The 25,274-nt window shown below is 41.0% G+C and overlaps 1 protein-coding gene across 1 annotated transcript in view; it reads right to left on the reverse strand.

Moving 5' to 3' along the window:
• Positions 1 to 24,469, reverse strand: part of AVEN (apoptosis and caspase activation inhibitor) — a 144,708-nt gene extending 120,239 nt beyond the window's left edge. The window contains exons 1-2 of the mRNA XM_065403295.1: positions 24,449 to 24,469; positions 23,551 to 23,740 (exon numbers count right to left, since the gene is read on the reverse strand). Of these exons, the coding sequence (XP_065259367.1) occupies positions 23,551 to 23,740; positions 24,449 to 24,469 (211 nt within the window). The remainder of the gene's footprint in view (positions 1 to 23,550; positions 23,741 to 24,448) is intronic.
• Between the last annotated feature and the right edge of the window lie 805 nt (positions 24,470 to 25,274).

Here is a 25,274-nt window from a genome sequence, read left to right on the forward strand (position 1 = left end):
ATAACACGAATTCGGATATAACGCGGTAAAGCAGTGCTCCAGGGGGGCGGGGCTGCGCACTCCGGCGGATCAAAGCAAGTTCGATATAACGCGGTTTCACCTACAACGCGGTAAGATTTTTTGGCTCCTGAGGACAGCATTATATCGGGGTACAGGTGTACAGGCAAGTTATTGAATACTGCACACACTATACACAAACAGGCACACTTTCTTACAAAGAGAGATAACACAATCCAATCAAGCCCTTTTGATATTGTTAAATGCTTTGCCTTTAGTCAAGTTTTATTCTAATGCTTTCAGGTTATATTTTCACAAGCTAATTTTGCTATCTCGTATTTGTGGATAATCTTCCTCTAAGGCCAGGTCTACACTACCGCGGTAGTTCGACAGCTGGCAATCGAACTTCCGGGTTCGATTTATCGCGTCTGGTCTGGACGCGATATATCGATCCCAGAAGCGCTCGCCGTCGACTGCGGTACTCCAGCTCGGCGAGAGGAGTACCGCGGAGTCGACGGGGAGCCTGCCTGCCGCGTGTGGACCGCGTCTGAACCGCGGTAAGTTCGAACTAAGGTATGTCGACTTCAGCTACGTTATTCACGTAGCTGAAGTTGCGTACCTTAGTTCGAATTTGGGGGTTAGTGTAGACCAGGCCTTAGTGACTAGCTTGTTCTTCCTCCTCCAATGGTAGATTTTTGCTACTTCTCTTTCTCTCCCTTGCCTTCTTGTTCACATTCTCTCATACATACACAAATTCAGCAAAAGTAGGGATGCTGTGTATGGGATGGAGAAAATAGGAGGTGGGAAAGCAAAATGGAGTGAAGGAGAGAAGGTGAAAATTAATGTGGGACTATGGAATGAATGATAAGAGAAAGTAGACAGTGTGAATGAAGGGATAGAGGGAGTTTAGGGTGTTAACAGAAGAGAGGAAAGGAATAGAAGCCGGAAAGGGTGCATTCATAAATCTTGTTTACAATAGGAAAATTTGTTGTTGCTAATACCTATTGTCAGCAACCAGTTCTGCCTCACATAGTTTAGCTGAAAATAGAGATTAAGACAAATAGTGTTCAGCACCATTTCAGAAATAGGTTTTACCAACATTTCTGAAATAGTGCTGAACATGTTTTTTTCCCAGTGTGTACAGGAAGTCCAACTATTCAGCAATGATTTCTGACACCCGCACTGCATGAGCACAAATCGCAAAAAATGCCATATATGTAGGATATACCAGACAAACTGCAGGGTTTTATCATCAAACTTGTTCATTTGGATTTTCTCTTCTGGGTGTAACTTTCATTGCACTAGAGAAGTTTACTTTAAAGGGCTTACAATTCAGAAATGATTTTACTACTCATCAGAAAGAGAAATACAATATATTATCTGATATTTCTTAGCAATTGATGGAAAATGCTGGGGGGGCCAAAGTTGTCTTAATGCACAGATGCAACACAAGTGACTGCAAAGGTTCATTCTATCAAACATCCTTTGCATTTAACTTGGCGTACTGTTCTTATCAGGAAATAATACTATTCCAAATCCTGTGACTATATCTGGTCAGGTCTTCTAAATGTTTCATATACAATTAAAACATATGTTAGTAGCTCAAACAACGGGTCAGACTCTGCAAACCTCAGTGATATGAATAGTTCCAATGACTTCAATGGGATTACTGATGTAAATAAGGGTTATTTGCATACAAGAGGGTTGTAAGATCATTTTTATTATGTATTTTATAATATGCCTTTGGACACTGATCATCTAAAACTACAATCTGATTTGCTGACACTATTGTGGAGAATGAAAACCAAAACAATATAATCAGACATATATAGTTGAAATTCTTACTTTTTACATCCATCAATGGCTTTGCATGCCTGCTTTATTTCAATCTATTTTTAAAATTTAAGGAAAATCAAAGGATCTTTGTTACTTTACTAAGCTGTTTTCTTTTAATAAGATGTGTAAGTTTGATAAAAGTGCATGGCAAGGGCAACAAAATATCTATAAAGAATGAATGTATTGTATGTTACTTAAAAAATGTAGTATCACTGAAGAGTTCTTAAAGCCTGTATTTTCAAAAGGAAAGGCTCAAGGTAGTTCATAATCCAAAGCAGAAATGTTATGCAAATGCAAATTCATTATTTTCAAAAACAATAACTCAAAAACATCTGTTACTTCTGCATATTAAAGAGAAAGAGAAAAACAAACATCTAGTAAAAAATGTTCACTGAACTGAACAAAGAATCAAAGACATGCAAGGGTGTGAAATCACACAGTCAAATCTGTGAGGTTATTTTAAAGAAATAGAGTCATTGTGGATAGTTCTCTGAAAACATCCACTCAATGTGCAGCGGCAGTCAAAAAAGATAACAGAATGTTGGGAATCATTAAGAAAGGGATAGATAATAAAGAAAATATCATGTTGCCTCTATATAAATCCAGGGTATGCCCCCATCTTGAATATTACCTGCCAATGTGGTCGCCCCATCTCAAAAAAGATATATTGAAATTGGAAAAGGTTCAGAAAAGGGCAACAAAAATGATTAGGAGTATGGAACAGCTTCCATATGAAGAGAGATTAATAAAACTGGGACTTTTCAGCTTGGGAAAGAGATGACAAATGGGGGATATGATAGAGGTCTATAAAATCATGACTGGTGTCGAGAAAGTAAATAAGGAAGTGTTATTTATTTCTTCTCATAACACAAGATCAAGGGGTCACCGAATGAAATTAATAGGCAGCAGGTATAAAACAAACAAAAGGAATTATTTCTTCACACAATGCACAGTCAATCTGTGGAACTCTTTGCCAGAGGATGTTGTGAAGGCCAACATAACAGGGTTCAAAAAAGAACTATGTACATTCATGGGGGATAGGTCCATTGATGACTATTAGCCAGGATGGGCAGGGATGGTGTCCTAGCTTCTGTTTGCCAGAAGTGGGGAATGGGTAACAGGGATGGATCACTTGATGATTACCTGTTCTGTTGATTCCCTCTGAAGTACTTGGCACTGGTCACTGTCAGAAGACAGGATATTGGGCTAGATGGACCTTTGGTCTGAACCAGTATGGCCATTCTTATGTTCTTAAAGCCTTGTACAAAAGAAAAAAGTCCTAAAGCAAACCACAATCACCTTCACCAGAATCATAATTAGTGGAGACTGACTCGATGATAATGGGATAAAGAGCTTTTCACCTCTAGATTAGTGCTTCAAATCAAGTCCAGCTCAGAAATGACTACAGTCATCATCTGGTACAGTCAGATTGTCTTGGTCCAGTTCACAGGGCTAAGTGTCCACACCTTAAAGCCAGCAAAAACTGCACTACATGACACCTTTTTGCAGACTAGGTACAGAGGACTTTATTGGCATGGAAACTGAACTGTTCTCTCTCCCCTCCCACATCAAGTTTGTTCCTCTAGGAAAGGACTGAGGCACATTCTGTTCCTATTTTTATACCATACCCATCACAATGGTACCTGCATACCTTCCAAACATAGATTAAACAAAATGACTAGCACCTTGCACATGTGGTTCCTCTCCAACTTTTGACCCAAGGGGACTACTGTGTGCATGGAGCATTTGGGGACGGGAGGAATTTTCTCCCAAAAGAGATGTGCTACGTGCTGCTATACCAGAAGACCAGTTCAGAGAAGCATGCTTAGCATTTGAATGGGAGAGCAATGAAGTTTGAGGTATTTCTCAGAGTAAATTCCCATGAAAGTCAGTTTCACAGCCTTGAGCCAGCTCCCAAAAAGATTCTGTCTCTTGCACAGATGAAATTTACTGTTGTAGCAGATTGTCTCACAAGAAAACTAGAATCATTGATAGGGGTTGAGGACCCAGAGGCTCTCTTTTAGTTATCCTGAACCCAGATCACAAGGAACTTGAAAATAAGGACCTACTCAAAATTTAAACACAATATTCTCTGGGAAGCCAGTGCAGGCAATGTGCTTATGCTAACCCATGCTTCTGCGCAAGCAAGTGGCTGCATTCTGTACCTGTTGTAGTTTTCTCAGCACTACATTATTGGTTTCACAATCCACATTATCTGCACTGAATTCAAGTCCATGCAGACTGCATTGCTATAGACCAGACGTGAAGGCACACATTAGTGAGGCCACGCCATAATCTTCAAGGATGGGACAGAGAGCCCCAGCCATTTGGAAAGGGTAAATGCATTGCTCGTATATACTGCTATGCGAGAAATCCAAAAGAACTCTACACTTCAGATTGACTTGTGAAGTTGTGGATAGCAGTCTTTGATCAAAGGAGGTGCAATATGGTTGCAAGCTCTTAGAACTCTTTTCCTCTGACTACCAAGCATAACTTCCATCTTGCTAAGATTGAGCTTCAGCCATATCTACCTTCAATCTGTGATGATTTCAGCCAGCAACTGGTTTAGTTCAGTGTCAGTGGTGTTATTCAGTATTGTGGAGGTCGGATACATATGTAGCATCTGCATATTGCTGACATTTGAATCCATCAAATCTCCCTGTATCTTCTAGTGGATGCATATAAATGTGGCCATGACCGGGGGGGTCGGGGGCGAGGGATGGGACAGAGTCTAATAGAACTCCATGAGAGAGGAGTGTGGTGGCAGAACTGCTGTTTCCCATCACCACCTCTCTTGGGGACCTCTCCTAGAAAGAGTCCATCCATTTCAATACACTTCCTTGAACCTTTGCCACTTTTCTCAGGTGGGAAATCAGGAACTTGTGAGACTATGTCTGGAAGGCTTCACACAATGCCTATGCTAAACCTTTCCTTGAGATAAACTAAGGACTTCTGTTTTCAGAACTCAGTCTGGCACATTTCCCTAGCATTAAATTTACTAATAAAAATCAAATCAATTTTTCCTATTACCGCTGGGCTATTAGCTTCCAATAATACTTAGCTTTTTGGCAGCTCAATTTTACCAGCATTTCCTCAGTGGAAAGCTAACCACGTGTCTCAGGTCCAAATGTCCTTACTATTGGTACCATCAATAATGACCTCTGGTTTCACAACATAAAAATCTCAGTTGTTACAATGATGTCTTTATGTCAAACAACTCCATCTTGAATTGGATTTCTTCTCCCTTAACTGCCTACACTTTATAACTGCTTTACCTTAGGGTAACCCTAACACAAATCTGCAGCACAGTTAAATACAAATACAGGAATTCAGCAATAAAAGACAGCATGTCATAGTCAGCTTTCAACCAAGGCCGTCAAAAGAAGCGGCGGGAGGTGGAGGACAACATTATTGTTTTCACAATCCACATTAGAAACAGTGAATTCAGAAACATCACACTTTCATGTGCTGAGATGGTGAGTATACACTGCCAAAGCAAGGTCATCTGATTCACATGCCAGTAAAGGATGAAAATGAGTCAGAGTCAAACAAATCATATTTCCTTCCCACTTCTTTTTGTTATCAAACAAGCACTTCTATACAGAATCTCTTACTTTTAAAAAGTTTCTTTAGTCCAGTGTTGCCAACTCTCACAATTTAATTGCAAGTAATGCAATTGTGTCCTGTATTGAGGCCTTATTGAATTTTCGGGAGGCGGGCGGGCCCATCTACTTGCGCCCATCTGCATCTAAAAGCTCCTCCCCCAGCCTTGCGGGAGAAGCCACTGGACCCGGGACCCAACTGAATTTGGGGAACAACTAAGGAATGACAGGGATGGGAGTGGAGGTCACAGGTTCAGAACTAGGGATCCAGAGGAGGACACCAAGCAGAGAACACCGGACAGCGCCCACTGCTCCTCAAAGCTGTCTAGAGAGCCAGGAGACGCTGCCCAGAGGAACTCTGCCTGGATGCATGAGATCAGGGAGGAACGGAAATAGGCCCATAGTCACAGAGCACCCCCTTGTCCAGCATCCTCCTCCTGGTATTTTAGATGGCCATTTTGGCCAGGGCCTGGAGGAGGTTGACGAGGAGGTCTCACGACTTCGTGGGGCCACGGACAGGGTGTGCAAATATACGTAAGTGTGGGGAAAAGTGCAGCCAGAACCTCAACAGGAGATTCTGGAGGAGCCGGAATAGGGGCTGCAACCTGGTGCATTCTAGATAGGCATGCGCCAGGTTCTTCCTCATGCTGCTAAAGGGGCAGGCGTAGGGGATGGGGGTGAACCACGCCAGGTACACGCCCGTGCTCACGGCTCCGTGAAGGACCTGCCAACTGATATCCCCGGTGGCCCGTGGGACCAGAGTGGAATAGAGGCTGGCCCACCAGGGTTCCTCACCCTCTACAGGTAATAGATAGTCCCGCCACTTGGTATCACAAAAAGACATGTGGGTGAGGAAGTGAAACATGTGGAGCACAAGCATATGAAGTTGTTCCCTTGGCGTGGTTTGGAAGCGAACCAGCTGCAGGGCGTGCAGCCAGCTCGGTTTATGGAGGGGAGGGAGTCCGGGGGGGGCTTGCGGGACAAGGGCATTTGGGAAAAAGCTATTTATTTACAGTTTTACTCCTTTATATGCATGGAAGAAGTCAGGTTTCAACCAAACTCCCCACTACTGATACTCGGCCTCCATTCATAAATACACCTCTACCTCGATATAACGCTACCCGATATAACACGAATTCGGATATAACGCGGTAAAGCAGTGCTCCGGGGGGGGCAGGGCTGCGCACTCCAGTGGATCAAAGCAAGTTCAATATAACACGGTTTCACCTATAACGCGTTAAGATTTTTTGGCTCCCGAGGACAGCGTTATATCGAGGTAGAGGTGTATTAGGAGTAGAATGGTGAGGTGGAGGTTGTTTTTTACTGGGGCCTGTAAGGGTATATCTACACTGCAATTAAAAACCCGCAGGCGGCCTGTGCCAGCTGACTCAGGCTAAGGGGATGTTTATGTGAGGTGTAGACATTCGGGCTCAGGCTGAAGCCTGGGCGCTTGGACCCCGCATGGTGGAAGTATCCCAGGGCTTGGGCTGCAGCCTGAGCCCAAACGTCTACACTGTACTTAAACAGCCCCTTAGCCCAAGCCCAAGTCAGCTGAAATGGATCAGCTGAGGGTGCCTAATTGCAGTGTAGACATACTGTTAAAGATGGGACCACAGTGGGCTCAGCTTCTAACCTGACGAAAAAAATCAATGTGATAGAGGAAAAGCATGTATTATAAGATAGACATTACAAAGAAAAACATTAAAAACAGAGAGCCAAAACCAGAGATAACGTGTATTTATGTTATTACAGATAAAGTACCCTAATTGCATCAGCACATTAGCCATGTAAAAGACAAGGTCCCTGCCCTGAAAAGCTTACATTCCAATTCAGATAATTACAAAAAAGATGAAAGTGGAAAAATGGCTCAGTATCAGAAGGCTAACTAAATAGAAGCAGTAGGTTTTAAGGAGAGATTTGAAAGAGAGGAAAATCAATTGAAACACAGAGGGTGTGTGATCCAAGGTCAACATGAAAAAATATGAAGTTCAGAATATAAAAGAGAAAGAAGGGGGAATTTAAGGACAGGAGCTAAGAAGAAAATAAGGAGGAAATGGGAATATAGGAGACAATGACACCGAAGATGTAGGTGGGACAGACATTTGAAGAGCTTTGAAAATCAATACTAGAATTTTGAACCTGTTTCAGAAAAAGGATAAAAGAAAAGCTGACAGATGAAACAGAGTGAGAACAACAGAAGATGAAGATGGGTGGGGTGGGGTGGGGTAAACAGTCAGAGGCAGAAAGGACAGGAGGAGCAGGCAACACTAGTCAAGATATGAGATGACCAAGGCATGGACCACATTTTTAGTATCTGAGAATATTTTTGAGATATTATAAAAGGAAGAAGAGACAGAACTTAATGAGAGAAGGGGAGAACAAAGTAGTCAAAGATTGTATCAGTTTCAAGTCAGGGTGAATGAAGAAACTGGAGATGTCAAGAGTAAAAAGGGACTGAGGAGGAGAGATTTTGGGAGGAAAGATAAATAGCTCTACTTTTAATATCTTTGGATTGTGATTCCACACTAGTTTACACCAATGTAATTCTGCTGAATTCAGTGGAGTTACTCCCGATTTACCTCAGCGTGAGATCAGAATCAGGCCCACTGAGACCCTTTAACAATGGCACAACATTAAATGAAAAACATATTGGTGACAGAATCTTCAAAAGGGAAAAAAAATTCAGAAAGTGTGACGTAGAAGTGCTTTCAGAGATGGATTAGGGGTTTGTGGGGCCCTGGGCCAGAGTAAGAGGGGGCCCCTCCACACCCATTCCACCTTTTCCTCCCCCACCCTCCACCCCAGCGCTCCTGCCAGGGAGCTGGGTCAGGGTGTGGGGGCTTGTCCCGCCTGCCAGACCTGCAGGAGCGCCGAGTGGACGGGGCACAGGAGTGCCCATTTTTCCGGGGGTGCCCGGGCACAGGCCCCATTGACCCAATGGCTAATCTGCCACTGAGTGCTTTAGAATAAAAGCCAGTATAATAAAGGTATGGAGATTAAAAGTGGAAAAAGCTTACCACAATTTACTTCAATGGGGCCAGGATTTCATCCTTTTACTCTATGAATCTCACGTTACTCAATTCTGATTGTTAGTGTATACAGAAAATAACTGTGCATTGCTCAAACCTTTCAATTGTTTCCTTTTATTATTATTAATTATTTATGTTATGGTAGCATCTAAGGACCAATCAGATCTGGGTCCAATTGTGCTAGATATTGTACAAACATAGGGTAAGTACTTTCATAACAACTGCTGGGGGAGAGGGAAACTGGCATTCAGAATTTAATTTTAAAAGCTACTTTACTGTCTGCCTTCTTACTCTCAATTTCCACACCCATCTCTAATTAAGGACATAAAAACAGGCATAAATTAATAGTGACTAACAAAAGATTATGTAAAATGATTGAACAAAAGAGAGCATACTATGTAAAAGACTGCCTTCTACGAAAAACAGTCCCAAATGTGCTTAGTTATTTGGTGAGTTTAGTAAATTCTGTAGCAACATTAATTTGTCCTTTGCCCATAAAATACCCTTCATTCACATCCCTGACCCTGCCCTTACAAACACACAAAGCTAAACATCAATATTAGGCAGTGGGACCTGACGGGGTTTTGCACTCAGATTCCAGCTTGTGCTGAGGGGTTCCACCATAACATCTGAAATTGGTAGGCAATCAAACTTTTGCTGCTATACCCCAATGCAGGGGTGGGCAAACTTTTTGGCCCGAGGGCCACATCGGGGTTGCGCAACTGTATGGAGGGCCGGGTAGGGAAGGCTGTGCCTCCCCAAACAGCCTGGCCCCCACCCCCTATCCGCCCCCTCCCACTTCCTGCCCCCTGACTGCCCCCCTCAGAACTCCCAAACCATCCAACCCCCCCTGCTCCTTGTCCCCTGACCACCCCCATCCAACCCCCCTGATCCCTGTCCCCTGACTGCCCCAACCCCTATCCACACCCCCACCCCCTGACAGCCCCCCCCCCCGGGACTCCCACCCCCTAGCCAACCGCTCTCTGCTCCTCCTTCCCTTACCATCCCCTGACCCCCTCCCGGGACCCCCCACCCCTCCCCGCCCCCCGGGATCCCTCCCCGCCCCCCGGGATCCCTCCCCCTTATCTAACTCCTCCTGCTCCCTGTCCCCTGACTGCCCTCCAGACCCCTATCCACATCCCCGCCCCCCGACAGGCCCCCAGGGACTCCCACTCCCAACCCTCCCTGTTCCCCATCCCCTGACCGCCCCCCCAAAACCTCCGCCCCATCCAACCGCCCCCTCCTCCCTGACTGCTCCCCAGAACCCCCCGCTCCCTTACCCAACTCTCCCCCCCCCCCCACTCCCCGTCCCCTTACCAGCAGCAGGAGCTCGCAACAGTGACACCCGGCCAGAGCCAGCTGCATTCCCCACGCTGCCCAGCGGGCCAGAGCGCCTCCCCCACGGCGGCTTGGCTGCGGGGGAGGGGAGACAGCAGGGGAGGGGCCGGGGACTAGGCTCCCTGGCCGGGAGCTCAGGGGCCGGACAGGACGGTCCCACGGGCCGTAGTTCGCCCACGTCTGCCCTAATCGTATGGAACTCACTCACTTCTGAAATATGGCTCATTTCACCTCTCCCCACCTAAAAGCTTATTTTTTCAGAGATGTTTTTAAATTACTACCACTGTTGTTTTATTGTTTTGTACTTTTTGCTTTTGTTTACCCACAATGTCTATAATTTTGTTGAGGTGTAGAGTTATTTTATTAATGAATGAGAAATTGTTTTTATGATTGTTGTTGAGCAGCCTGAGTGCTTTTGCAACGGTTACTTAATAAATAAAAACACAATTTTTACTAATGATTTATGTTCCTTAAAGTTCAGACACCAATGTTGCTGTGAAATGAACAGCACAATGTACTGACCTGTAGATGATCTCACTTACTCTGGTTGTTGTAGTGGTAATGGATCTAGGAATCCTAAAGCAAAAAAAAGGAAGTATGGTGTGTCTATGGCACATGTCAATTCTTATAACTGTATTCCAATACAGTCATCTTACAGTGTGATGGTGTTTTTGATCTAATAAGGGTGAGCGCATGGATACACAGTGTTCTTTTCTGTATGCAAGAAAAAAGAAAACATTTCTAAGGAAAATCCAACTAGTAGTTTAAAAATCTGGCATTTCCTATTGTTAGACTGTGATAAAAAGGACAGTTTATTTGATAGGACAAAAAGGATACTTTTATGTGATATCAGGAAGTTAGAGAGACAATACTGAGGAGGCAGAGAACCAGCTTACAGTAATGCCAAGTCTTGTGATTTTTCAGGGTTTGTTTTAAAAAAATATTCTCATGAATTTCAGATTTCTGCTTTCATTTTGTGAAGTCCTGTCTTTATATAAAATGGGCACCACCTCCCATGACTGTCAGTGTAACTGAAGCCATAGGCTGCCCTTAGCAAGATAGCCACCATGACTATTTGACCTTTGCAGGCAAGGGTGTCCTCAGCAAAGATGGAAACCATCTCCCAGAGGCCAGGCTACCCTGAGAGAAGATGGTGGCTCCTTAGTCACCATGTGATGGGCAGGGAAAGGACAGCAACATTTAGAGGTGCTGGGAATTGAACAGAGGGAACGGCAGGAAGGGGGGACTGTGTTAGAGAACAGGACAGGAAACAATGAGGAGTCAGTAGACTATGTGGGAAGGGGGAGCAGTGACAGAGAAAGAAAATGTGAGGAGGAAGATGAGACTGAGGGAAAGGAAGGGAAATATGGTGGGGAGTAAATGTGTGGGACAAGAGACTGCTGGGCAGCATTTGAATGAAGCAGCTGCCTATCCTGTCTAGCTAGGGAGGAGGATATAGGAAGGATAGAATGTCGGACTCCCATGCCCCAGGGAATGGAGGAAGGAAGTGGAGTTCAGACCAACTGGCGAACACGGAGGTCTTCAGTTTTGTACATATATTGAAGGTTGAATTTTGAACTCGAGACAATCTCAACAGGTTGGGTGTGAGTGGCTTCCCCAAAGGTGAAAAATATCAAAATATGGCCCCAAAAATGTGATTTTTTTTTAAATCTCATTATTTTTGTGGGTTTGGATTCATTATTTTTTTAACATTTGTGGTTGGAAATATGGACCTTGGAGCTGATGAACAATAGTTCTTCAGTGGTCTAGAGCATTTCCTAACCATATTGGCACTTCAAGAGAAAAGAGATAAGAAGATCAAATATATGCAATTCAATATAGATTTAAGTTATGCCAGCATTTAAAAAAAGAAAGTAAAGAATCCGTTTAGATCACTGGGAGAGAAGCATATTCGCATTCTGAGTCAGGGCAATACTGTCCTTCTGCTAAAAATCTCTTTTTCATATATCTGAGTGCTCTGTGAGATTCTCTTTGTTGCAATGTCTTATAGCCAACGCAGTATTCTTTACTGACATGGAACAATTTAAGTTTTCTTGTGACTCATCTTAAAGATAAGTTGTCCAAGCATATTAAATGTATCACTAAAAGGAAGTCAAAGCAAATAGCCTTTTTCTGATGGCACCTGTACCCTTGCCTAAGCCTTATTTCTCAAGCAAGTTACCAGAAAATTGTTAACCAAGACTTGCTTGTCTAATTTGTGTAAGAAATCAGAATTCTCCAGTTTAATTCTTCTGTTGCTCTAGGACTTCTCTGATCTATAGGAAGAACAGCATGAGTAAAAACTAAAGCAGAAAATTAGGAAATGGGAAAATCTTGCACGAAAATAGCAAATCATATTGATTCTTCAGAGCATGAACAATTTTTAAGAGCAGGCATATAAAAAAATAAATATCTGTGGCACTTAGTATACAGTACATTGCCAATAACCCAAGCCAACAATGAACAAGGCAGCACTGCAGAAATAATGTGTACATAAGGATGAACAGGTTTTGAATTACACTCCAGAGCAGGGGTCCGCAACCTACGGCACACAAGCTGATTTTGAATGGCACGCTACTGCCTGCCGCGGTCCCGGCCCCCAGCCCCACTCAGCCCCCCCTGCGGGGGCAGGAGGCAGAAGCTTGGTCCTGTGGCAGCCAAGCTTCCCCCTCCCCCGCTTCTTCCCCCAGCGTGGTGCTTTCCTGCCCCTCCTCCTCTCCTTCCCTGCGCCAATCAGCTGATGGCCCTTGCAAGGGGGAGGGGAAGGAGTGGCAGCGTGCTCACTGCTCCGTAGAGGAGGCAGAGAAGAGGTAGGGACAGGGCCTTGGGGAAGGGGGTGGAACAGGGCATATCCCTTCCAGCCCCCTGCCGTGAGCCGCTCAGGGCAGGGGGCTGGGAGCACCCCCACAAGCCAAGCACCCCGGCCCTCTGCCCTGACCCCTGAACCCCACACACAGCCTTCTGCCCTGCACCCCCCCAGCCCTCTGCCCTGATCCCTGAACCCCCCCCCCACACCCAGCCTTCTGCCCTGCACCCACACACACACACCCAGCCCTCTGCCCTGACCCCTGAACCCCCCCACACACCCAGCCTTCTGCCCTGCATCCCCACAGCCTCCATCCCTCCACCCTGCCCCCTGAACCCCCACACACACCCAGCATTCTGCCCTGCACCCCCCACACATCCCCAGCCCTCTGCCCTGACCCCTGAACCCACATCCCCAGGTCTGGGGTCCCGGATGCCGGCCCCTTGCCAGCCGGCATCCCGGCCGCAGGCCCCGCTCAGCCCACTGCTGGCCTAGGTGAACAGAACCCCAGGCTGGCAGCGGGCTGAGGAGGCTGGTGGCGTAAGATCAGCATTTTAATTTAATTTTAAATGAAGCTTCTTAAACATTTTGAAAACCTTGTTTACTTTACATACAACAATAGTTTAGTTATATAATATAGACTTATAGAGAGAGACCTTCTAAAAAACGTTAAAATGTATTACCGGCACGCGAAACCTTAAATTAAAGTGAATAAATGAAGACTCGGCACACCACTTCTGAAAGGTTGCCTACCCCTGCTCCAGAGCAACAGGAGGACACAGGCTCTTTCTTTACCATTTCTATTCTTTTTTGCTTGAGCAAAAATTTTTATGAAAAATATAAAGAAAATCAATTCTCTGTTCATGTTATAAGTTTTCCTATTAGGGTGGCCAACTTTCTAATTTGTGAAAACCAGACAATGAGCAAAGGAACCTCCCTCCGCTCCCTACTGCACCTCTTCCCCTGAGGCCCCAGAAGAGTCAGTCGCGCTCCGGAGGTAGGGGGGTGACTGGAGCAGGACGGGGAAAGGAGAGCCGCACCCGGAGCAGGACGGCAGAGTCACGGGTATCTCTCTCTGCTGGAGTCATTCCTGAGTGGTCCTCTAGGCACCAGCAGCAGCTGCTGCTCTTCCTGCCCCCTGGTGGCAGAGGCAGGTTACTGCGGATGACCAAACACTGTCCGGTAGAAAACCGGACGCCTGGCAACCCTATTTCCTACATCTCTCTTACCATATCCACAGGATAGAAAAGTGATGTGATCTTATTTTAAATCAAGGTCTGTTTTTTCCCTTCAGTCCTCCAGAGTTAAACAACAGCTCTTGGCGTTTAGTAATTTTGTATACCACTAATTCTCATCCTGAGAGCAGAAATACATGTTAAATAACAGAAATTTAAGGATAAAACTACAACTTGATGGCCAAGATTGTACAGAGAGACCCAAAAGCAGATGGTGAGAATGCAGCCAACAGTAATTTTAGACACTAGAAATGAGAGCATCATAATCCTATGGTGGTTCACCCATCCACCATTAAATGATAAAACCAAACAATTTCTCTGTTCTACCTAGGCTCTTAGACAACATGGTATCTGAGTACCAACTATCTATGGAAATAATGTTTGCTACTAAATACCGTGTAAAGTATTCTAGCAAAAAAAAGATTTATGATCTAACCTGACAGTTTCTTATTCTTAAAGTTCTTTTGGCTGGATTATGCACAGCCAACTCTCTTGCCCTGCCTTTAAGAAAATTCACCAGAAGCTGCCACCAACCCCTAAAAAATGTGAAGTTAAAAAACAGAACAAAACACACAAACACTGCATTGTCACAAATCTATTTTCTATCTCAGCACCTACCATCCAGCAATGGAGACATAATCTTACTGAAGCATGGCAAATAGGTGGAGCATTTTTCAGTTGTTGTGGTGGTAGTAGTAGCTATTGTCTTGAAAGAAAAGGGCTCAGATCCCAAGAGACAAATAGTAACATTTTAATTGGCTCAGTAATAAGCAACTTGATCACTTATCTCTAGCCAAAACATTTATTCACCATCAAGAACCTAATGAAGGATCAAAATCTATATTTAGTCACTTAAAACAGATTAATAAAAGAATGAAAGCAGTTACTGAAAACATGGCAAGATTCTTCTAGCAAAATAAGATTATTCTATCATTTCCACTTCTTTTGTTCCTTCTGCTTGAACAGAGTTTTTACTAGATTGGTTCAAGACATATTCCCTGAAGGCTCCACAATGGATTTGTAGTTTATTTCAGCTAGGAGCCAGTACTAGGTAGAAAAAACTGTTGTCTTACTATTTTAAAGTTAGTTTTAAATACTTGTAGAAAATAAAAATAGCTAAATGGAATCTTACATGGTAATCAGAAAATGCTAAAAAGGAAAAATATCTGAATGTTTTACAACTCTGATTATTGATCCAGAGATGAAGAAAAAAAAAATCAATGAACTGATGTACTGCCTTGACTTAGAAATGTAGGCTCATTTAGTCCTAGCAATGCCAATATTATTAAATAGCTCCAAGGATTCCTAGAAACTGCTAACAGAAGAGTGATACAAGAATTACACCAATATATGTTGACATGTGCTGTCCAAAGGAATAAACAATGTTACTTATTGTAAAATAAGTTACAAGATCCTTCTAGCCTTAACAGCATTAAAAAGTTCTGCTTCTCATCTCCCCAGCCCCTTCCAGTTCTGCTATAACATTTTATGGCATTTTGAATTGAATCCATTATGCTATATTGGAATGCTGAACAGCAATATTTTAATGAGATAAGCCAATTCAAAATTATCAACAATAGGAATGAAGATCAGTCTTTTCCATAGACTACTAAAAATAACATCACCTTATTTTGAGTCTTCAGGTATTAAAAGCATTCACACAATAAATCATTAAAGAGAATGTGCACAGGAACACAACACACAAAATGTAACAAACAAGGAACACTCAAATTATCAGTGAAAGTGAATGTACAGCTTGACTATATTAGAAGGCTTTTATATGCTGTAATGCCAACTTGCCATACAGCGATATAGTTTTACACTCAGTTTGGATTTAATTAGCACAAGACAAGAGATTGTTGGAGACTAAAAGGATATTAGCAGCAACACCATAGAAACTAAAACCATTTCTAACTATCCAAGGAATATATTACAAAAGTACTGCTTTGACTCAAGGCTGGAAGACTATTAAAAAATTTAAATCCAAGAGCTCCCCTTCACCTGTATGAAAAAACATGCTTTTCAAGGCAGCCCACTAATAATTAAATTAATACAGTATATTTTATAAAGATATAAATGCCTTTCTTAATATACATACTGTCCATCACAGAGAATTTAAATAGCGTACCTTATACAAATAATTTTATTGAGTTCTAAACAAATACATAAGAGAAAGGCTCCTGTTTCAATTTCCTGAACAGAATTGCAATGTGTCATAAAAAGTAATCATTTAACCAGAGAATTTAATAAACATTAACACCTTTGCAAATCTAGAGGGAATGTTCATCATAAATCCTCATTTAATTAACTAATAAATGTTGACATTTAACTTTTTATTAAGTTATATCAGGTCTAGAATACCAAACTGCTCCAATTTAAGTTCTGACACCATCCTATTTTTGATGACAGCAACAAACTCAGGTTTGAAATATATCTCATCAACAATCTGTTTCACCAATTTGTCAAATTATTCCACGATGTGGGACCAGGTGTTTTGATTTAGCCAGAATGCTCTAATAACCCATCCTCTGATAACAGTCTTATTGGTATCTAAAAATAACAGGAAGTCAACCACAATAGACTGACTTGTTAAAATTAGAACCAAGATACACCAAAATAACATGTTTTTACATAGCAATATTTAGTATATATGAAAAGCACTAAACTGGAAAGTCCCCTGAGAACATCACCGACTACTGGACCATTTCCTGCCATAGAGTGAGTATTGGCTGGCTACAGACGCAGCAAAATAAGAATAGAAAATGTATGCGCAAAGCTTCCACTTCTGTCATTTTAGAAAAGACAAGTTTGATGTTACAGAATTAATAAGAAAATAGCTGAATGAACATTGTTACTGATTTCAGAATTCTGATGCTGTGGGTATGTGCAGGTCAAAATATACTTTTATAGATATTCCTTTAACCTTTTTTGTTGTGTTTTCTACATATTAAATTCCTTTAAATGAAATTATTACATCTCTGAGTTTAACACAGAAAGCCAGACTAGCCACGTTCTTTGTCCTTAAACTGAATAATGCCTCCCTCTACCTAACTTCACTTTTTTACTTCCTATGAAATAAAAGAGAAAGGAAGTTGCCATTTCCTCTACCACTTTTGTTGTTTAGTTACTGACAAGCAAATTTCACTTGTTCCTCAGTTGCTCTGTAGCACCTCAGGGCATTCAAAATACATATATTTTGTCTGGAAGCAGTGGTGCTGGAACTAGGAGTACTGGGGGTGCTGCCACACCCCTGGTTTGAAGTAGTAATAACAAACACCTAATACATGGTTTCCATCATCGGCACCCCCACTATAAAAATTGTTCCAGCACCCCTGACTGCAATGTCTTTTCCTCAGAGTCAGCTCTAAACCAACATCCGCAGCATAGCAACAACAGTGTGTGCTGGAGATGCACTCTTTTGCAGGAGACATAATTCAACACCCTGCTCACCACTTGTGCCCATTAAATAATTTGTAGTACTTTATGCAGGGTGTTAGCCCCTATATCCTAGTCAGATTTTGATTTGGCTATGCCCCCTGCAGTTTCATTTGGCTACGTTATTCTTACCATCTTGTCCTTAACTATTATTTAGTGTTGCTTGATTGCTATTAAAACAGCTGCTGCCGTCCACCCTGAAATTGCTGTACTTATCCTGGTGTACAGCTTATAAAGCACTTTAGGATCATTTGGTATGAAAGGTGCTATATAAATATAAATGTAACATATTAATACACTGATTATAGAAAACAGATGTAGCCATCCAGGGACGTGCTAAGAATGACAGTAGAGTTAATCATAAAAAACCCTACCGATTTATATGAGTTCATGGTCTATTTCAGGAGTGTTCATTTCATAAAAAAATACACATTTTTCTTCTATTCCAGCGATGGATAATTTTACTCATCCACCAATACCCACACAATGTTATATTCACTGCAAAGTCAAGAGCTCATATTAACACCAAACGCAAATAGAATTTCACTGCTAATTCTAAGTAAAGTAAAGTAAATGAATTTTCCAGTCACTGTACTGAACATATTTAATGATCCGCTCCTTTTCCAGATATTAGCTGCATGCTGGCATAATGATGCAGAAGACCAACAGACTTTCACCTCCAAGACCATACACCAACCTCAGACCAGACCAAAATCATTCAGATGAGGTGCTACAATAGTTTAAAAATTAATCTCTCTCATTCAGATATAAAAAAGTAGAAAAAAAGTCACTCTTTCAATTGTTTGTTTGTTCCATTTATAAATGTGTATAAGGAATATTCACAAACACATTTTTCCTTCATAACTCAATTTCTGCTGCTTTTCCCTCATACTTATTGCTCCATTTAAAGCTCAAGAGAGGAGGGTAAAGTGCTTTGTGAAGAAATAACAGTGTGTGTTGATGATGAAAACACAAAATTAAAATCCACCTGTGAATTCACTTCTATATGTCCAAAAGGATAATTTTTTTCTCAAAGACTGCATGGTTAAACATAACATTCCTAACTTGAAAGTATTTCTTCACCAAGTCTCAAAGAAGAAAAGATGTTTTTCACTTTTGGAAATACAGTTCTAATTTAATTAAACAAATCACACAAAAAATTATTGGGTGATTCAACTTATGAAGCATGCCACAAAATTTGACACACAGTTTACTATACTCTGAGATTTTCATACTACAGAGAATCTCAAACCTACGCTAACATGTACGCTAACTCCCACTTGCCAAAGGCTCTCTGTAAAGCTGAGGGCAGTGAGAGAAAAAGAATGGTTAACTTACAGTAAACATGGGTATTCAAGATGTTTTGTCCACAGGGATCCCACTCTAGGTGCACATGTGCCCCATGCATTCCAGATCAAAGCCTTTGGCCAGCAGCATCCACTGAGGCCACATCTGCATATCCTCTCACCCCTACTCCTCTGCACCCAAGGGCATGAAGTGTAGAGCACGGTCCCGACCCACAGTTTGAGAACCGCCTCAGTATCCCAAAGCTAAAAGACTCTGCAGTAGCAAGGAAGTAGGGCAGGTCATGGGATCCATCTTAAAATACCACAGTTCGTGTAAGGTAAGTTACCATTCTTTGTATATTTGTCCACATGGACCCCTCTCTAACTTACTGGCCAACAGTTCTCTCTCCAGGAGGTGGGTGCCAGGAGTCCTATTTAAATACAAATTGCAGGACTTCCCTACCAAACTGGGCACCAGATCTAGTGGCTGCAACCCTCAAATAGAGCTGAATAAAAGTATTCACTAAGATCCAAGTGGCTGCCCTGCAAATTTCTGATATAGGAATGTTCCTCAAGCATGACAGAGGGTGGTTGGGCCCTAGTAGTGTGTGCTTTAATATGAGACTGTAAAGCTAATTTATTTAGTTCAGAGGAGATCTTAATGCAATCTGAAACTCATTTCAAGAGTCTCTGAGTTGGATTAGCCTGCCCTCTAGACCTGTCACCAAATGCTACTAATAGCCTAGGTGACTTATGGAAAAGCTTTGTTCTATGGAACAAATATTAGAGTAGAAGATTGCCATCAAGACACTGAGCATGTGAAGTTTTGTTTCTACAGAGATCAAATGGGGTTTGGAGAAAAACACTGGAAAACATATATTGATTCAAATGACACCACTTTGGGTAAGAAGTTAGGATGGTGAGGTCTCAGAGAGACACCTTGTTTTTGTGAAAATAGCATAGGGAGGTCCTGCCCTTAACACCTGAATCACACTCACCCTTTGAGCAGAGGTAACAAAAATGCTTCCTTGAGAAAGAGGTGGTAAAAGGAGCATGATGGTAAAGGCTCAAAAGGAGGAGACCTATTAGGGCCAGGAGTACAATATTTAGGTTCCCAGGAGGGGAAAAGTCCCTCAGTGGGGGGAAAATACATGGATCAGACCTTTCAAGAACTTAATATAATAGGATGTGGGAATATATAAACCTTGAAATGGAGGCAACAGCCAGATATCCTGGCTACACAAACCCTACCCAAAATAAATTAAAGTCCTAAATGTTTCAAGGATAATAGATAATCCAGAACAACAGGAACAGATGTCTCTAAGGGTTAAAGGTCATGTTGCATTCTAAATGCTTTTTCTGCTATCACTTGAGGACACTGCCAGCTCACCGGAAGGGCAGGACTTGAAGCATGGTGACTTTGCCTCAGCCATGAGATCAATGCCACAGTATCAATCATCCTAGTGGTTTTCTATTTTATTTTATTTTTATTTTTTGCCAGCAGGCTAAATAAAAAAATATGTTAAGTACTAAACTAGCTAACTCTGACAGAAGGAAGCAGGTGGGCACTGCTAAATTCTGTCTTGCTGCCATGACTGGGGTGCATGCACATCTAGAGTGGGATCCGTGTGGACACATATTTGAAGAACAATTACTTTGATTACCCCCAAAGTTTTCAAAGAAAATACAAGATTTGTTAATTAGAGGAGGCAGTGAAAAAGGTAAATCACCATGCAGAATGGCAAAGGCACTTTTCCCATGAAAAGTAATCTTCTTTGCCTTCTCTTCTACTTCCTCAGTACAAAGACAGGATTCTCGATTCTCTGGTGTGTCTAACTCCCAGTGAGTGTATCCTGATTCTCTGCCTCAGCTCACCTCAGCCCCTCTCAGGATAAAGCACGCTCAGGACTGCTTTAATATGCAGCACCTGGCTTTGTGCATTGCTGTTCTGTACCCATGAAAGTTCACAGACTCAGGGCTGGGGTAAGGTAATATAGGAGCCAGCTCTGCTAGCTTTACACTCACCGGGGACTCCACCGTGTTATGGAATCCTCCAGCTGAGTGTTTCCAATCAGTCTCCACTCAGTTTGTACTGTCAGGTGGTGAAAAGGGAGCACAGTGGAGCAAAGAAATTGCTCAAGAGCCTAAGCCAGTCAGAATAAATAAGGGGAGAATGGGGAGAGAATGTAAATTAGTACCTACCTGTAAATAATAGGGAGAAACATATCTCTGTATAGTAGATATTGTTAAGCAAGTTAGAGGGACACGGCAATGTAAATTTAGCTGCCTGTATATTACAACAAAACTATCACCCGCTTGGGTAATTTTTCCACATTCTGCCGATATATGTAGGTACTACCTCAGAGAAATAATTGAAATGCAGAAATGATAAGGTGGGGAAAACTCTATTGCCCAGAACAAACAAGATCTCATTGCAACCTGGAAGTTGAAGGGACTTCTCAATTACAATAATCTGGGTTTCCACTAACATTATTAAAATAGAAATAAGTAAATCTTACAACTTCAGCATTTAGCAAGCACCTCAAAACTTGGTTAGAACAACAAAATAGTTTCAAAGACTTTATGCAATTGTGTACAATTCCATTGCTTTTACAAAGATTCTAGCTCTGCTAAATTAAAATATAGAAACAGTACTGCAGATAGGTGCAGATTTACTTTTTAGTTCATCACATAACTCAGAAGCAACAAATACTCACAAGGAGAAGAATACTTAAGGAACAAATAATAATTCTATTGTATAGAAAAACAATTTTTTTAAATAATAGAAATAATGACAGGACTTGATAAGCTTTTTTCTGACTTTTCTAGTGCTGACAAGAGGGTCAGAGGAGTAATCATCACAGACTACAAAGGAACAGTTTGTTTTTTCTAAATTAGTATAACAGAAAAAATAGGGACTAAAAATGCTTCTGACATACTAAAAATATTACGTATAAATTGTATATAAAAATGTTTGCTGATACCACAGCAAATATAAAGAAATTCAGAATGAAACAGGTTACAGGATATAAAACATGATAAACTCTAAATTAGATTTAAAAAAAAAAAAGTAAGGTTTCCCCCAGGGTACGTGAATGGTCAACAGTCAGAAGAAGAGAACTTGTGGCACCTTAGAGACTAACAAATGTATTTGAGCATAAAATTTGTTAGTCTCTAAGGTGCCAAAAGTACTCCTGTTCTTTTTGCGGATACAGACTAACACGGCTGCTACTCTGAAACCAGTCAGAAACTAGATTATCTTGTTTTAAACAGGTATAAAACAAGCAACTTCAGTTTCTAGTCATTGGTTTCTCAATCTTTATGAATACAAATATAACAGGCAACTTGTGAATCCCTACCATGCTGTAAAACCCAACGTTTTATAATGCATACAAGGAATACTGAAATTATAATTTTCAATAACATACAATTAATTTAATAATCAAAATGGCCTTAAGAATGTGATCATATTCATTAATTATGTCAATGCGTTACTTTAATTTAAAAACCAGTTTAAGCAAGCACTGAGTATTTTTCATAAGAAATTCAGTGTACAGTTAATGATCATCAAAGTTTATGAGTTTATGAGTCCAAAATATGATCTACTTTTTCCCTTGCATCTCTGTGAGAAATCCATATTATTCTTTTGTAAGGTTTTTTTCTCTTCCCAAAGCAAATATTTCATTTGCTTCATTGGTGTTTCTTTTTACAAAAAAAAACAAAAAAAAACAATGCCAGCAGCACAGCAGTTGTGACATGCCCTATATAATAAACTGGTGTCTATGCAAAATGAAGGACAAGGAATTGGTAAGTATTAAAAAGAGTACTACACAGATTTTAAATTTCAGCCATTTAGAGAATTCACAAACCAAAAAATATGTTGACAATATAATTTTAAACAATACAAGTTGTTAGAAACTTAGTTCTTTGTAGTTTAGCTTTAAAAGTAAACAGCACAAAAGAGAGATTTCTAACTGGAGTTTTAATACTATCACATAAGAAAAATGATGAAATAACATTACAATTTTTACTTAAACCCTAAACTCATAGGCATTCTACACCACAGACTAAATCACACTAGCAACAATTGTTACTAACATGATTCCCTGCTCAGTATAAAGAAAGATTATTTTTTTCCTGAAAGCCATGTCATAATGATGTTATTTAACAGTACTACCTGTTCCAACAACATTGAAATATGTTTTAGGTAAACCAGTGAAGGAAGCCAGGCTAGCAAAATTGGCCATTAGCATGGTTTCAGCCTACTATGAACAGAGCCTCAGAGGTAAGCTGCCTCTCCATCATGCCCAGGTATTCTAGAGTATAAGATTTATTATTCTAAGATACCTGCTAACGGGACAGTAGCCACAAGGTCTTGTCAAAAGGAAGAGTGAAGATTAGAAAAATTTAGCTCTGAAATAAGATGTACTGACCTCATTTTAACTGGACAGTGTTTTGATCACTGAATATTGCAACAACTACAGTAACTGGTTAAAAAAATGAATAAAACTTGTCATTCAGGGCCTGATTCTGCAATCCTCAGTTAGGCAAAACTATTGATTTCTATGGGACTTCAGCGCAAGTAAGGACCACAAGGTTTGGTCCTTATGTATTTATTGTAGAACATTCCTAAATTGTCCCTGCTGCCTATAGCTGGCAATTCTAGGCATAATGAATCTGCATGTTAGTTTTCACAGCTTTTTCAAACCATCCAGATAGTGCATAACCTTTTACAGACCCTTCTACACTAGCACAGTTGCTCATCAACAAATTCATAATGCGGACTACCCCATATGAAACAGGCATGGAAAATTCTTTCTGGAATAATTTTAAGTGGTCCTAAACCCAATACTGGATTTAGTCAAGTGCATACAAGTAGCGTTCCAAGCACTGTTCCAGAACCAAGGCTAAGAGCTAAAGCTAGAGTTATGATGAAAAATGTAACTCATGCATAACCAATACTTTATGTGATTTTCTCATCCTTACCTGCTGAGCTAAGCAGAACACTGAAGTCCGTTCCCCTCTGAGATTCTCCACTTTCACTTTGTGCCTCTTTCTCAGCACCTTCACCTTCATAACGGTTCCAGTTGGAGACTATCTTTCTTTTTGAATAGCCTCTCAGTTCATCCTTTTTTTCTTCTTGTGATTCAGGATCATCATCATCATCATCATCTGCCTGTAATGTTTAAATGATGAGATAAATAAGTAAGATTCATCCAGCATTTAGCTTTTATACAAACATCTTCTGGATCCTCCACCCAAAATATTAAAGCCTGTACACACAAATAGGAAGTGGCAGCTCTAATTTTGGGTCATGGAATCATGACATGGAAGCGGTCAAGAGCCACTGCGATATACCATGTTGCCAATAACAGGAAATGTTTATATACACACGTTCCACTATTTTGTATGAGCTTTCGGTAAATTATCTTTTCCCTCCTCTTAATCCCAGATCATCAAATAAAAACTCTAAAACAAGTTTAGGGAACTACCTCTTTTTTTGGTGATGTGGTGCCAGATCTGCATTGCTAGGAGCTAGTGCACAGCTATGATTTCAATAAAATAAAGATCCAAAATCCACCTGCCACGCTAACTGAGGAGAAGCCACCTGATCAATTCCTCTAGATTGAATGGTTTGCTATGGGCAAGCAAATGTTTTGGGCCGAAATACCCAATATATAATCCAATCTAATCCCCACTATTTAAAGATAAGGAGACACATTTCAATAGTAAACCATGCCTGGGCATGCTTTAGTAAGGTACGATTGCATTTTTTGGTTGGCTGATGGCCCTTAGCCAAATACACCCAATACAAATTGCCTCTACTATTGTTGCTTATCACTTTATTAAAGAATCTTCCAAAATTCAGATAAAGCAGACCCACCTCAGGCAACTCTAGCACCATAATTAGCTACCATACACAGAGCTGTCTGTACCATTTGTTCCTGTCAAGCCATAATCAAAAGACGACCCTATGCTTCTTACTCCACCCATGCCAGTTTCCAGAAAACTAGCATGGATTTAATTTCAGCTGAAATAGGGAGATAACTCCAAATGAGATTCTATTTTTCAGGGTCTTTTTCCATCAGCTACATTAAATACCAAAGTAAGTGCTCAAGTAAGCAGCGCACTGAAGTTAAAATTTCATTTTGAGCTTTAAGAAATAAACCACAAAATTATCATAGTGTTAATGGGAATGGTGCAGCCTAATTCTCTAGGTACAAGGCTGAAATTTACCTTTGAATGGATAAACTTTAAAAAAATATAAATTTAGACCATTTGCAATTCCAATATAGTGCTTCACAGAAGTAATAATACATACAATAATACATTAGCATGGTCTAAAAAAGGTTCTGCCACTAATTATATTTACAAATCCAACATTCAGATTACTTTAACGTGTATTTTTATCTTCAAAACTACTACTGATTTTATCAAATACATATATTTTTAAATATTCCTTTTTCTGCTCAGTGACGCTTTAGAGACTAGATTTACGTATTATTTCTACATGGTGGCTATTTTTCTCCATTAGTACAGTAATTGCCTAAGACATACATCCATAAATATAAACCTCTTTCTTTCTACTTCACACTTTGTTCTCATCTACCTATTCAGAGTGACTTTTTTGTTACTTACCTTGGTAGCAAGAAGACATCAGTATTAAATGTGTCCCCTAAATATACCAGAATGTCCAATAATCATACAAG

This window comes from Emys orbicularis, chromosome 4 (assembly GCF_028017835.1).
Source record: "Emys orbicularis isolate rEmyOrb1 chromosome 4, rEmyOrb1.hap1, whole genome shotgun sequence".
Taxonomy (NCBI): domain Eukaryota; kingdom Metazoa; phylum Chordata; order Testudines; family Emydidae; genus Emys; species Emys orbicularis.